General features: G+C 36.9%; 1 protein-coding gene across 7 annotated transcripts in view; it reads left to right on the plus strand.

Moving 5' to 3' along the window:
* grm4 (glutamate receptor, metabotropic 4) overlaps positions 1–16,274 on the plus strand; it is a 187,476-nt gene that overhangs the window by 124,262 nt on the left and 46,940 nt on the right. For all 7 annotated transcript variants that reach the window (XM_079628365.1, XM_079628366.1, XM_079628367.1 and 4 more), the window contains 2 exons: positions 2,783–2,999; positions 14,756–14,891. In XM_079628365.1, coding sequence (XP_079484491.1) covers positions 2,783–2,999; positions 14,756–14,891 — 353 coding nt within the window. The remainder of the gene's footprint in view (positions 1–2,782; positions 3,000–14,755; positions 14,892–16,274) is intronic.

The raw sequence follows: 16,274 nt of genomic DNA on the forward strand, positions 1-16,274 counted from the left end.
TGTTTCTCTCTCTCTCTCTGTGTGTGTGTGTGGTCCTTATGGAAGTCATGCTCCCTCTCCAGGTGTGGGTATTTCCCATCCAATGCAATTTTTAGAAAGATAAAGATAAATCACTAGAAGGTGAGAAAAGAGCAGATTCATATTTTCTGTGAAAAATGTTACTTTTAAACTAAAGAATTTCCAACTAACTAAGAGGCAGCCATTTGGTTATCATTTTTAGAGATTACATTTGCTTTTCTGCAACACTGTGTAGGCAATGCTCATTGAGATGTATTGCCAAACAAAACCGAAACCCAGGCATTTAAAAGATGGATTTCACATCATGGTCAATGCCACAAATTTAATTTTTGATTACCTAAATAGTGTGAATCTTAAATATTTCTTAGTTTTATGTCATAATAATTATTTACTTTATTATTTTTTAAATCCTAAAACTTTCCAGGTTTAAATCACAGATTTTTCAATGTGGTTTCCGAGGTTTGGATCCCAATATAAACATTATATTTGCATCCAAATGTAAATATTTCACCGCTATATGCAAATTGGTGATGCGCTGCTGTTGTTGTCAATCAGTTGCTCATGAAGTTGAACCAATGAACTAAATGTGCAACAGACAGCAACATCATATTCACTCACTGAATGCCAGCATTGCGTGACCATGCAAAGGCATTATGAGCTGCTTTTCAGCCTGTCGCTATTCCTCTGACCTGCACAATTCTTGTATGAAGAGCAAGCCCGCTTGCTACCTAAGGGCATTACTAGCATGCATATTCTACATCTATATATAGCTCGTCATTAAGGTGCTATATTATGTACATTAAATTTGAAGATTTACATTTAAATGACATTACATTTCATGAATTAGATTTCATCAGTGATTAAATATGTAATTTGAAATGTATTTCAAATGGCATTTTTATGCTTATTTAAGGTAAATCTGTCGAACTAGGAATTTATAGGCAACATTCAGCATTACAGTATAATGAATTCCTAATTTCAATGTCCACCTGAAACCAAATGTAAAAACACGAGTTGCACAGTGAGTTAATTGCAGCTGTGTGTGTGTGTGTGTGTGTGTGTGTGTGTGTGTGTGTGTGTGTGTGTGTGTGTGTGATGCATGAATTGAAACACAAATGCTATGGTTCATGCTTATTTTTTAGATATTCTCTATAAAAAAGCCTATATCAAGGTGGACTGACTTGCTGTCTGTTTGGGTCTGAAAAAGAGCCTCTCGTTCTGTCATTGTTTATACTCATATTTTGTTGTCCTCTACTACGATGAATTTATGATCCCTTTTAATGGAGCCATACCGCTGGTATTTTGTCTGCAGAGAGTGGGCTTAAAAGCCAGAGTATGTTCACAATAGCCAAGTTAATAAACTTGTATAAATTACATTCTTGGTGGTGCAAGCCATCCATTATGCTATGCCTGACATTAGCTTAATGTATTCCGAGCATCACCAGCGATCCATTTTATGGTGATTGCTTAAGTTTCACATCACGCCTGATTTGTGTGTCTGTTGTTCGCTGTAGTCCGTGTATGAATTCTCAACACGATTCAGTTGGGGAGATCCTTAAGGGGTTAGTTCACCCTTTTTCTGTCATAATTTACTAACCCTCGTGTCCCCAGTTTCTCTTCAGAACTCAGATGATGACATTTTGAAGGGCTTTTGAGATATTTTGAATTATTCAAAAGCACCATAAAAATATCTAAAAAGTAATCCATGTGATTTGTTGTATCGCAAGTCTTGTTGTGTGACAAACATGAAAGTTGAAACTGAAGCTGATAATCTTATTTCTTCCACTTTAGTGGACCATTGTGACCGGTTCAGTGAGTCACATGAGCTGAGGTCAAGAATCAAAACGTGGATCATTGAGAGGGTTTTGAGAAGCGAATCGTTTTAAATCAATGAAAAGATCCAACTCGAAAAATTTACTTATTCATAAATCAGACACATAAACTGGAAAAAAGACACAAACTGTCTCCACTTCTTTCCACTGTAGAGAAATGAAGCCAAAATATCCCAGAAATGGTTGTTGCGATTACGTCATTTGGAACCTTACACACTCCTTTTTATAACATCAAATAACTAACTAAAACCAAACGTAATAAAAAAAAGAACACTTTAACATACATCAGCGTAATAAGAACTACCTAAAATGATTGAAACCATCTTTGGTAAAAACATTTGGATTTTCTAGTTTGGCTTGCATCCAATTCAATTCCATAGAGAGAGTGGGGTTTATGACCTATTCTGCAGCCAGCCACCAGGGGCTGATCATCTGACATGTTTCGTCAGATATCTTTCATGATCTCAAGTGAACATGCCAAAGAAATATCATATCAGCCACTTTAATTGTGCTTTTTGCATTTTTGGAGGTTTTCTAGCTAGTACATTCCCTTTTTGTGTTCCACAGAAAAAGTAAACTCATAATAGTTGGAAGAGACATGAGGATGAGTAAATAAAGCAGATTTTTTTACTTGAGGTGAGCTATTCTTTTAAGAGACTCTTGTCTCTTTGGGGTTCCTGTAAGTGTGGTAGTTGTTGACCAGTTTGTTGTTGCGTTCCACACACATCTCGAACGAACTGTCCTCATTCCTGCGGTCTTGAGTGTACCACCTGTGGCTGTGTAAGAGAGAGCTTGGTAGGGGATGTAGTCTGGGATGATGGAGCGTGTTATAATCTGTCAGAGGTGAGCTCAGAAGCAGCAGGGGTTTGGGGGAATTGTGTACTTCAGTGCCTGATTCTGAATAGGATATATGTTTCTGTCTCCTCCTACAGATTCCCCAGGTGAGTTATGCCTCCACGGCTCCTGAGCTGAGCGACAACACCCGTTATGACTTCTTCTCCCGCGTGGTACCGCCGGACACCTACCAGGCGCAGGCTATGGTGGATATTGTCAGGGCCATGCGCTGGAATTACGTCTCCACGGTGGCGTCGGAGGGGAATTACGGAGAGAGCGGCGTGGATGCCTTCATCCAAAAATCTCGGGAAGAGGGTAAGAGAGGGTTTGCATTCAATTTGCAAAATAAAATCTTTTTTAAATTTGTTTACCTTAGCCCTGAATTTTGTCATGCATCATAGACTTTATTGCAGCTTATTATGGCCAAGAACCACCCACTCAGACAGGAAGAGACTGTCCGACTGAAAAAATAAACGGCCAACCACAATATTTGCATGTTTGCACTGGTATTCCCTTGTGGAGAAGAGGTGTGAATAACTGTATTGAATATACAGTGTACTTAAGTTCTTAAAAGTGCTGTTTAATGTACTTCCATATCATAGGATATTAATGAAATAAAAGGCCACTTAAGGGTACTCAACACTTTCTTAACACACTTAATATGTTGATGGTTTTAAACACATTTAGATTTTTTACTTAATGCATGTTTAATCTTTTATATATATATATATATATATATATATATATATATATATATATATATATATATATATATATTCTATTGTGCTTTAAAGAAGTAGGCTACGCTTATTTTGATGTTGACTAGCACACAAAGACCTTGATAATATATGTGTTTTTAAATATAACATTTAAAGTTAACTTTTGAAATGTACTAATGTACATTACAACTGTGTTATTACACATATATTTAAATACATAATATACAAGTATCAACAGAAATGACATTTAGTTTAGCATAAAAGATTGTCAGTATTCGGCAGAAAACTTTAACCATAATAATAAGTAGGCAATAAAAGTAATTATGAAAGTGCGTTGTAAAGGTTTTTAAGACATAAATAAATGGGACATATAAGAGGTCATTGTACTCTAAAAATAACCTGCAAGTTATTTTTTATTTGTTACGCAAGCTCAGAAAATGTTTAGGTCATAGTGCGACGAAAGACCGGCTCTACAGAAGAGCAATGTCTACTTCTACATCATTGCCTCTTTAGCCCCACCCACCGATTTGGGCATGTCATGTATGATATAAATTCTATATATTCAATAACTACATAAAATAAATAAAATGGAATAAAAATTAAAGGGAATCACAAACATATTAAAATTCAGTTTTAATTCAGTTCATCATCTAATGTCATGCGCATGCACACAAATGACAATATATACGTTCACTTTATTGAAAAGGATAAACTATGAATAGCCTAAAAGAATGACAGTGTGACAAACAATGCTACATTCATTCAGAATTCCGTTTACATAAAACACCATAAGCCATCCTTTGTCAATTATAACTGAACTGTGCTAACTTTATTTGCCACAACCAAGACTTATAAAGCATATGTAATACACATAAATGTTTCACATTGTTGGCAAATGTTTAAACTATGTACCTGTTACAACTATGTACTTTAATTAATTGAAAATCATTTTAATATGCAAAACTGTTACCCAATCATAGCAGTGCTTGGGTGTTTAGAAGAGAGGGTCAAAAACAGGATAGATAATAACTTATTACTTTTAAATTAGGATGTTTTTTTTTATGTAAAAATCTTGATAACATTATAAGTGAACCTCAGAAAACATACTGAAAAAAAATCAGTTCATGACCCCTTTACTTAAGTAGCTCAAAAAAAGCACTCTAAAGTTCAACTATTTGCATTTAATATACATTTTAACTATAATACATATTCATTTAATTGCAATTATCATGCAATTAAGTTTCTGAAAACATTATATTCACTTCACACCGAAGTATACACTTTCAGTAAACATTTTTCTTTAATAATTACTCTTCTTTTTTTTAATCAATGCTAAAGTGTACTTATTTGTTGCAAATGCAAATCTAGTGGTTTTTGGAGTTCTTCTCCACAGTTTTCAGCAATTAATTCAGCTTGAACTTAATGTACACTCCCCACCCAACTTTGCATACTGAATTGCAATGGACTTTTCTTTCTGGCATCTATTTATGCGTCTATATCTCATAGGCCTAGTACTATCGATCTCTCTTCATTTCTTCTATCAAATATTGGTTTATTTCATTTTACATAGAACTTTAACACTCTTCTATTGCCTTGAAATAATTTATATTTGTTTCTGGAAATGCAAATCTAGTTGTTTTATGAAACGAATCCCATACTTTAAACTTTTAAGAAGCAGTAATATGTTCCAAACATTTTCCTTCCCAACTGCATTTCCTTTCTGAGAAATGAAACTTCAAGTGCACTCCAGGGGGAAAGTAGTCTTGCAATTTGTGCGAGGAATACTGAGTTCAACCATTGATTTTCTTCAAAACTTCTTCCAGAGTTCCCAGCCAAGTCTGTTACTCTCACTAGTGCTTCAGGTTAAGCTTAGCTGACAGGGTGGAACCAACATGTCGTCCCTTTGGCAGAGGGTCCCAGGTTTATGTTACCAGTAAATATCTACAGAACCTTTGCTTTGCTCATACTGTAAATCAGTAAAACCACAATCAGTCTAAATTGTTACAAATTTAGATACTATATCAAAAATTGAATATAGAACTTGTCAGTTATTACATTATACAGTTATCTTAAAAGATGTCATAACCCTCAAGCAATGGATGCAAACAGATGGAAGCTAAAATTGCTCGAGTCAAGTTCTATGAATAGTCTTCGTGAGAATACTCAAAACCGCCTTGAGGAAGTTCTGGGGGACAGTTCTGGAGTCATACTGCTTTCTTGTCTCTAGGGTAACAGTGTCCTCCTCACTTGTCTTTGGTTTTTCCTACACAGTGAGGCTATCAACATCTGTTCCTCCCAATATTCTACCCAGAGATCTAACTCTTCTTCTGCTTTCACACTCCACCCCAAAAGCTCTAGTTCGTTTGCTTGGTGTGAAAAAGTACACCTGGGATGCGGTTCTTGCGAACTCACAGAATTGCGGAAGCAAACCACAGTTTGATGACGAATAATTGCACCTTCGCATGCTTCCAGTCACACTTACTGCTGAAAGTGTTTCTTTCAGGCTCCGTTGAAGAAAAATCAGTCTTCCCTTCTTCTAATGGGGACAACAGGTGGTGATATCCCAGCCAACATTTGTATTTGGGGCCCATGTGGGTATGAAATGGGCTGAAAAATGGGCCCCATGTAGGATTGTCCGTGGGTTACATGGCCCCATGTTAATTGCCCAGATCAATTTCATGTAGGATTGCACTTGGTACTAGGTGGGACCCAAGTGGGCAACATGCACAAGACCCATCTCAGTCCCAGCTTTAACCCAGTCGACATTTGTATGTGGGGCCCATGTGGGTTTGAAATGGGCTGAAAAATGTGAGATTGTCTGCGGGTTCCATAATGGGCCCATGTTAATTCCCCAGGTGGATTTCATATAGGATTGCACTTGGTACTAGGTGGGACTCAAGTGGGCAACATGCACAAGACGCATCCCAGTCCCAACTTTAACCCAGTTGACAGTTGTATGTGGGCTCTGTATGGGATTGTCCGCGGGTTCCATTATGGCGCCATGTTAATTGCCCAGGTGGATTTCATGTAGGATTGATCTTGGTACAACAGTAGGTGGGACCCAAGTGGGCAACATGCACAAAATCCATTTCGGTCCCAGCTGCTAATATTTTTATGTGGGGCCCAAGTGGGTTTTGAAATGGGCTGAAAAATGGGCTCTGTATGGGATTGTCCGTGGGTTCCATAATGGCCCCATGTTAATTGTCCAGATGGATTTCATGAAGGATTGCACTTGCTACTAGGTGAGACCCAAGTGGGCAACATGCACAAGACCCATCTCGGTCCCAGCTGTGCTCCATCATACGCCCTGACTTAAAAACGTGTGGCCAAATAAAGTATCTCATCATGACTGTAGATGGGCAGTGCCGAATATATTAACACATTAATGCATTTGTTAGTTAAATGACGTGTTCCAGTAAATCTTTGTTCTTAGAGCCGCTCTGGTGCTCGAGAATGGAGAGCAAGTTTCATTCGATTTGCCAATAGGAAAGACAATCAATTTGAGTGAGAGGAAACATTTAAAAACCATGAAATGAAAAATGGGCTTGCATTTATAGAAAGTTGAATTAATAAGAAACTGCTCTGTTTGGAATGTAACTGTGAAAGTCATATTTGTCCAGAAGAGCTAGGAAAAGTTTTCCAAAGGTCATATTTACTTTCACTGGTTATGTTAAAATAGTTTCCCTTATTTTTAGCTTAATGTGCAGACAAGGTGTGATTTTAAGACCGGACTACCCTTTATCAAAACCAAAAAGTCCAAATAAAACTGTTTTTTTGGCATTTAAATAGAAAAATGTTACATCATATTTGCATAATCATTTTATTTATTTATTATTTTTTGAGAGTTCTTAAAAGCTCCAAATAGTCGATACTGAATGCAAAATAAGTTTAGGAAATGTCACGCCCCTTACATAACCTTGAGTTTCAACACATGCAACTCAACCAGGCCTTGGCACTTAAAAAAAAAAAATGTTTTTGAATGCCTTGGGCGGGAATTATTTAAATGAGAGATATTGTGACATACTTTCCTGGAAGAGAACTCAAGACTACAATAGAGTTGTTTCAGGGAGTTCAGAAACAGTGTTTACTGATATAGAGAATAACTCCTTTTGGAGTGACTGTGCTTTGTAACTTTGCAGTCTGTTTTCATGCCCAAACAGCAACATTACACACTAAAGAAATATGAAAAAATAATTTAAATAATAATAATATTATTTATTTTTTCTTCTTCTCATTTTTTTGCGACTTAATTAAAAACATCTGCTTTAAAAATATTTGGGTTAGTCTTGAATCCAAAATGTTATTATAATCATTCATGATTTGAATAATATACATTTCTATAATTTTTAGAGCATTTTAGTTGGCTGTAGTGAAGAAGAAAAAACACTGCAAAATGGCAACTTTAATACCAAGCTGAATCCACTGTTCACTGGTTGCATCCGCAGTCAATCGAATTAACGCCCAATCAGTAAATGGTAATCCATATATGGCTAGCACTCACTGGGGGAACATTATATCACCTAATGAATATTCATGAGCCAGGTTTATAATGTCTCCGAGTCCCCACAATTTTCATTCCAAGGGTACTGACTACTCAGATTTTGGTATTGTGACAAACCTAGCTGTATAATATGCTAGTATAAAGTACAAAAAAAAAAAATGCTTATAAGACCTTCAAGATTTATTGTAACTCATTGCTGGATGCTGGATATGGACAGCAGGAATGGTGACAGTTATGTGCATTTATTCATGCTTTATTTTTTATTCATACACATATAAAAGTTTCCATTATGTAACTCTGGTTTTCAAGACCACTCCCACAGCTGTATTTAGAGGATGCTGGACGGATGGAGTGAGACTTGAGGGCCGTGATATGAATAACCATGAGCGTCACTGCAGTGCCATGGCGTCTCCTTACAGCTTCATGGGAGTGTTTGCACATCTGTCCAGGGCCTAGAGAAAGAGCACGAGCCAGAATGAAAGAAAAGGGACGACAGGGAATGAGAAAGAAAGGCAGAAACAAACAAACAAAGATAATTAATAGCTTAAGTCTTGGCTGTGCGGGTCGATAGAATGTCTCCCATGGTGCTTTGCTCACATATATCTCCATTCGGTCTCTGCATCGCAGTAATACAGTAGATGAGGATGTCCAACTGAATAATCCTATTAAATTTTTCCCAATGACTTAGGAATTCAGTTTTTTAAGGACAAACTATGTATTTTCAATCATATTAGTTGCCTTTGTTCCAAAGATTGATCCCTAAGTGTAGGATCTTCAATTACATTGGGAGCCAAAAGTCTGAGATCACTTAACTTACAAAAATAATGTAAGTTACACTTTGAATTGAAAAATTATTTTTAGAATACTTTTGGATTTGGTTTGTCTTCTTTTTTTTCTTCTTTAAGGACACCAGCCAGTCAAGCTGAATGAAATCCACAGATTTGTTTAAAACCTGATGATCATTTTATTTATAGGGCTCTGTGCCATTCAGAATTGAATTGAGAACTGATTTTTAATTGAATTTCAATAGAGTTAAAAAATCCATAATTTATTTTATTATATTTGATTTTTTTATTATAAACAATTGCCATTGTTTAAATTAAGTTAATAATTTCCTATTCCTGTCATTCCCATTCAAATTCTACTTCCCATGGGATGTGGCTAATTCCCTTTTAAAATCCAGCATATGATTTGAAAGGGAGCTAATTCATCACTTCTGAGTGCTTAATTTCACAAAAATTTGATTAGTGACCTAGGGCATAATTTATATTTCTTCATTTTATATCATGTTTTTTAAATTCAAACCACTTATGGTGTGTTCACACCGGACGCGAATAGCGCGTCAGGCGCGAGTGATTTCAATGTTAAGTCAATGCAAAGACGCGTTACGCGCGTAAAACGCTATTTGCGTCCGGTGTGTAGGGACCGTAAAACTTTGTTTATATCTATGTATGAGTAAAAGAAATCCCCGATTTTTAACATGGTCTCCGATTTTTTGGGCCCTATAATGAAGGTGTTTATGAATGAAAGTATATTTGTGTAGCATTGCCTGCTTGGAGTAATTCCTTCATAATTCATGGCAACAGATGAATAAATAATGTAGATGAGAGAGCAGTGGTGTACCACAGAGAGCAAAGGGACGAAGCATGGTATCTTGCACCTCGTAGAATCTCTGCATGATAGGCTGATAAATAATGCTTACTTAATGTAATATAATATGTGATGTACACAGAATTCTCTCAGTTATTTATAGCTGGCTGCAGTGAATCAGAGACAAATTGTTTTTTCAGCTTTTTAGGTTATCTTTTAGTCGTTGTGAATTATTGTTACATTTGATTTTTGCACGGTTTCTGGATTGAAATCATATGGAACACCATTTACCTCCCACTATCAACAAGCAACCAATATTTGTGTATGTTTACAGTATGTTAACATATTGTTTACATTTTATAGATTTTTGACATTGCTTCAAAATGCAACTGCAATAGAGTAAATAATTTAATATTATCAATAGTCACCTTTTTCTAATCATTAATCAGCAAATCTATTTTTTGAATCTCCCTTGAAGGCACTGCCTGCCTTGTCGCCTCAGAGAAAACGGCCAGAGTAAAGATACCTTGTTACATTGAGGCTATGGATGTCGGATTGTAGGATGTATGGATTGTAGGCTGTGGATGCTTGATTACGGTGACCATATACTAACCGTAGCCCATACATTTTAAATGATGGACATGAAGAGCCTCTTTGCCACAAAATGTCTGATCGTCTTATGATTTGTTCATCATTCCCTATACAGACTCAAGCATACCTTTTGAGCGTAAGACAGCACTCTTCAATTCCAGACCCGAAGGCATTCCCGACTTCATTTTTTTTTCTTTCTTCTGCCCTGACCAGCACATGATTCAATTCAGTCTTCAGCCCTGCCTCCAGGGAAAAAAAGCTGAAAAACACTATGTTTGTGAAACGCCTCACTGTTTTTCTCCTCTGTCTTTTATGCTGTTTTCAAAGGAGGGCTTTGTGACATCTTAACCCTGTATCGATATAAGTTATTTGCTTGTAATGTCTGTAACCGAGTGTGTTATCTAATGCCGCAGTAGGTTCACGCTAATCAAATGAACACGTTTGTGTGCGATAAGTAGCCTACCGCACAAGATCATCCGAGGCATTGATGGGAAACATACTGCACCGGTTCTCTTTGTTGACTCTCCTTCAAGCAGAACCTCATTCGATATTTTCAATATCTTCTGGGTTCCAGTAATGGGCCAAATTTATAATGTGCTTGCTGCTGAGGGACCTTGAACGGTCGAATTCTGAAATGAAGGAATAGATTTGGTGAGTTTTGAAAGGTGACTGCCACTAGCATACATCACCATGGAAAATGGTTGCCCAGTGGTACTGTGGAGTTGACTTGGGCCACCGCTGAGTGATGAGCAATCTTCAGCCGCAGCATGGCACAATAACAAAGTAAACAGCCTACACTGCTCTCAGCATACATAAATCTACAATATTTGATAAATAAGATTTGCCTGCCGTAATTGATTCCATGTGGAGATCCAAATAGAAACCTCTGAGGCCTTGGTAAATCTAATCAAGAGGGAGGTTAGTCATATGGTGAGTTACCTAAGGCTTTGTAATAATGGATCAATAATTATAACCTTCATAATTACTGGAGACAAACATGTAGATTATTATATATAGTGCTCGAGATTCAGTCTGACATTTACTCTCCTCTGAGATTCTGCTCAGGCTGTTCTCAGAAACCATGCATGCCTCATTCCAGGCGAGGTGCAAATGCAGTACGGATTCTGTTGATAAAAGTGCCTTGCTAAAAGGGATTTTTGGAAGAAAATAAATAAATATATACATCTATATCTAAGTTAGATATCCCAGTTGACGTTGTGGATTGCGAGGGTTCTTTATCATGTTGAAGTCTGTGGGAGTTCTTGAGGAAAACATGACAGACATCCAGTCACTCGTGAAAATGCGACTCTGTCTGGGTTTACCGTGTTCGATTTAAAAGGGACGACAGAGGCATAAAGTCTCAAATCCTAAGCTAAAACTTTTGCTTCAAGAAAGAAGACAAACTACTTTTTTTTCCTCCATTGTGTGCTACTTAATAAATGTAGAAATAATGCATCCGTTTCCTTTTCTCTAGTGAAAATTTAAATTGGGACAATAGAAAATCTGACTTGAAATTAGCTATTTAAGTGAATGTTTCACGGATAAATTAAAATGAACTCGCGTTTAATAAGAACTTTTATTTTTGTCTGTTTTCAGAGGGTTGGGAAGACTTGTAATATAGCGCATAACTATAACTTTTTATGATACCTGATTTCTTGTCCTTTTTGAAGCTTCTGTCCATTGTAATTTAATGGAAACATTGTTCAGAATACTCTTTTCTTTTTCCCACAGACAATAGACAGGCATACAGGTTTGAAATGAGATGAGGGTGAATAAATGATGACAGAATATTTATTTTCGGGTGAAATGTCCCTTTAATTGTTAGCCAAGACAGACTTCTAAAACATATGGATGCTTTGGTAGGATCTTCTCTTGAGCTTTTTTCACAATGTGTCTGGAAAGGATAATTGACTCTGCCACCAATCAGACGATCAAGTTCTGACATCCTGTCACTTTGACTCTGGGCTTGACTCTGAATGTGTCATCTATTATTAGAGCCTTCTCACAAAATTAGGTTGAGACTTTTTTTTTCTTCTTTATGTATTTCCCTAAAGACTTTATGAAATGTCCTGACATGCAATTTTATGTATTTACTTTTGAAACAAGAAGTTGGTTTTCTTTCTTTCTTTCTTTCTTTCTTTCTTTCTTTCTTTCTTTCTTTCTTTCTTTCTTTCTTTCTTTCTTTCTTTCTTTCTTTCTTTCTTTCTTTCTTTCTTTCTTTCTTTCTTTCTTTCTTTCTTTCTTTCTTTCTTTCTTTCTTTCTTTTCAAATAGCTAACAGCCAATCCCTGACCCCTGGAAATAATAGATGTTCCAATTCTAAAGAAGATTTGATCTCAAATTGCACTATCAAATTATTGTTACTTCTACTTTATTGAAGGTTTCTTAATACATTGCTCATGCCATAAGTTTCCATGGACACAGAAAGAGCTACTTTCAATCTGTTTAGGAAGTTGGTTCCAAAAAAAGAAGTAAATAAATAGAAAACTGACCTACCCACACAAAGAACTCCTATAACTCAGTCAGTTTCTCCATCTTGTCAGTACCCATCTGTTCTCAGATCACCCCTCCTGCTGTTCAATCTTATTTGATTAAGCATCAAATATAACCCTGCTGGAAATGCTTGTGCATATTTTGGTCAATTCATGCAAGACGTTCTTGAATGCATCAAAACACCATTTGTTCCTTTTACAAAGTCATTTATTCCCATTAAAATAAACAAGCTAAATTTGATTAAAGTGTAATTCTATTACAACAGGTACTGTGCGCGGACATAACCATTTGAGTACAATTCTAAATTGCATTAGACTGACACAGCAGCATTGAGTTTGGGGTGGGACAACCGATGGCAGATGGGAAGGTTTGGAAAACCTGATTGGAAATGATCATTATTTTTGCAATTCTCTTCCAGTTCTCTCGGCCTGTCTGTCTGTCTGTCCGTCTGCCTGTCTGTCTGTCCGTCTGCCTGTCTGTCTGTCCGTCTGTCTGTCCGTATGTCTGTCCGCATGTCTGTCCGTCCGTCCGTCCGTCCGTCCGTCCGTCCGTCTGTCTGTCCGTCTGTCTGTCTATCTGTCTGTCCGTCTCCTATTTCTACTGTAAAATACTTTCTTTAAAATATAATAAAACAATTGTTTCATACACATCCACCCAAGTCACTGTGTGACTTTGTCTGCTTTAATGTTGTCTCATTCAGTGACATTTGGAGTTCTTACCTTGAGGCCTTCAGTCATTTAAAATATCTCCTGACTCAAGTAGCATATGCACACAGCAGAGGGCTGCAAGTGACTGCAAGACTCCTGCCGTTAGGAAACCTCTCCATATGGCATCTTTGAGGGTTCTCTTTTCTGTCTAATTAAAGCCTTTAATGCAAATCAGTGTTCGTCTCTCAGCGAGGACAGGTCAAACGCTTTGAAAACGCCCTCTCCTTGGAACGGCAACTATCGGTTTGTGTGGAAGTTTACAAGGGCTCAGTGTTTTCTCAGAAAGGATATAAGGAGTTTAATGAGCTTATTATTATGCACTCTTTTTTTCAGTTAATCTGCATATGACTATTTGCTGATGTGACACGAGGTTAATTCAAGGCATCTGTGAAAGTAAGAGGGTTGGAGATTGCGAAGATTAGACTTTCTACAACAAAAGACTACAACAAAAGAGGTAGCATATTTGTTAAACACAGTAAAGTACACAATAACAAAACATAAAATTGATAATGGGAACTGGTGCAATTTAAGGACCCAGCAGAGCAAAACTTTAACACATTGGGGATCCAAGGCTAAACAATGAAGATTCTCTGTAGAACATCCAGATTTTTCTACCATTTAACAAGAGGAAAACCCTAATAGTTCAATTGTAATAGACTTTAAAAATATAACTTTTAACTTTTGAAAGCATCTTCCCATAAATCCATTATAATAAAAATCACATTTAGCTGTGCCTTTAAAATAGAAAGGCTCAACTCAGTCTTGTTCTGGGTTTCAAAATGTAAGTCGTGGTCTGGATATGGGTCTCAGCTTATGTTCTCTCAAAGTCTAGTTTAATATACCTAATTACCTCCAGCAAAGGCGGGTGCGGTATCTTGACCATTACAGACAATTCCACAGCTCTGAATGGCTACTTAGCCACTATACAAAGTATCTCATTGATTGAATGCTGCAATAAATTCAGTATCTTCTATTTTTCAGGTCCCTTGGACCGGCAGGTCTTGGCCTTGGTCTTAGGGGGTCTGGTATTGATCTCAGTCGACTGTGCAGAAAAAATGATAAGGATAAAGCAAGCCACTTGACTTCATTGTAGAGTATAAACACTGTGGCTCTGTGCTGCATTTAGAACATTGTTTTATTCGAGTAAACTATTCGTCAGGTAACCTAAAAATGTGCTTTATGTGGTAACATCTAAATGAGCTTATGATTTATTATATATCTGAATAGATCTGACTGCACTAGGTTACACTACCAAGTCATTTTTAAAGGTCAGATCAGTTTGAAAGCTCCTTACGGTAACAAATGTCTATTTTTACTGAATATATTTGAGCTTCCAAACATAGCAACGTCTCCCTCAAGCAGTGCAGTGAGTTTGGACAGGACTACCAGTAATAAGCTGCTCGATGTAAGTTTTTCGACGTGTTGTTCTTTATTTTGCAACTAGTAATCATGACACTTTTTTTTCCCACAGGAAGTGTGTGTATCTCACAGTCGGTGAAAATCCCCCGTGAGCCAAAACCAGGAGAGTTTGATAAGATAATTCAGAGACTGGGAGAAAATCCGAATGCGAGGGTTGTTATTATATTTGCAAATGAGGATGATATAAGGTGAGTGGATTCTGTTTTTTTTTTTAATTAGCAACTATCGTAAAGGATTATACTATTTTTCTTTTTCCAGGAATTATATAGCATAAGTTCTTTATTGTTGCTACGACGAAGCAGTTAAACTCGTTTCTGCTATTCATTTGTTTCTGCTGAGTTAAAAAGTTAATAGAAGAAACACCAACATGTTTATTGCATTCTAATCTAACATTTGAAATACACAAGGACTCTGCATGGAGGTGAAAAACTAATTTCCCTGACCTCTATTATAACACGTTTAATTTTGCCCCATGGGAACGTCTACAACGCCCCAGCAATGAGCACCTGGAGTACCTAATCAGAACTATTAGAACCCAGCTGTTCTCATGAAAATTGACAAAAAGCCTTCACTTAAATGTGCTATTAGACATCCATCGAATAATAATCGTTTTAATTTGAAGGAATAATTATGGTCAAACTTTTTCAATTTGTTGCTTGCTTGAGCGTTCAGGATGACTGTTTAATCACGCTTCTCTAATTATTGTTTGTCAGCCATTGTCCTTGAGATCATAATGGTTTGTTTATCCATGTTCACATCGATGCACCTGTAATTCAGAAAGTATGTTTTTCCTAATGAAAAAAAGAAACTTTATAGGCAACATGATGAAATTAAAATGGACCCTTTGTACTTTTATACATGTTCTTGATTTTATTTTGCACGATATTGCAAAAATATCTTTCATTAGAATGTAACAACTTGATAACTTGCTTAAAGCTTTTCCTTTTTAGCTGATGTCACCTCGACCATGCAGATTGTTGATTAATATTATTAACCAATAACCAAATGGCTATTTAGGAATTGTATTAGGCTTTTGTTGTACAGGGGTTGGACAATGAAACTGAAATACTGACCAATGTAGGGTTGGAGGTTTCATACCTATATATGTGCATGGTGGCCGATCTTTATTGATTTAGCATTCCATCAGTAAGACCAGAGTGTGAAGGTTGAATTAGCAGAGCAAGAGCACAGCTGTACATAAAATATTGCAATCCACACAGCATAATGGGTGACATATCAGAGCTCAAAAGAGGATAAATTGTTGGTGCACGTCTCACTGGCTCATCTGGACACTATGGACAGCACCAGGACAGCAAGTCTCTGTGGTGCATCAAGACTTCTAGACCTAATGTATCCTGAATAATGTCGGCATACCAACACATAGGACGAACCACATCCAACAGGAGTAACTGTTGATGCAAGAGGAATCTGTCTGTCCAGGTTCTAACCCAGGTTGTATCCAAAAAAACATAAAACCACAGCTGCCCAACTCACTGCAGGATTAAACGCACTCTTTGACGCCTGTTTCCACCAAAACTGTTCATCGGGAGCCCCACAGAGTCAGTGTTCGT

The sequence above is a fragment of the Phoxinus phoxinus genome (assembly GCF_949152265.1).
Source record: "Phoxinus phoxinus genome assembly, chromosome: 11".
NCBI lineage: Eukaryota > Metazoa > Chordata > Actinopteri > Cypriniformes > Leuciscidae > Phoxinus > Phoxinus phoxinus.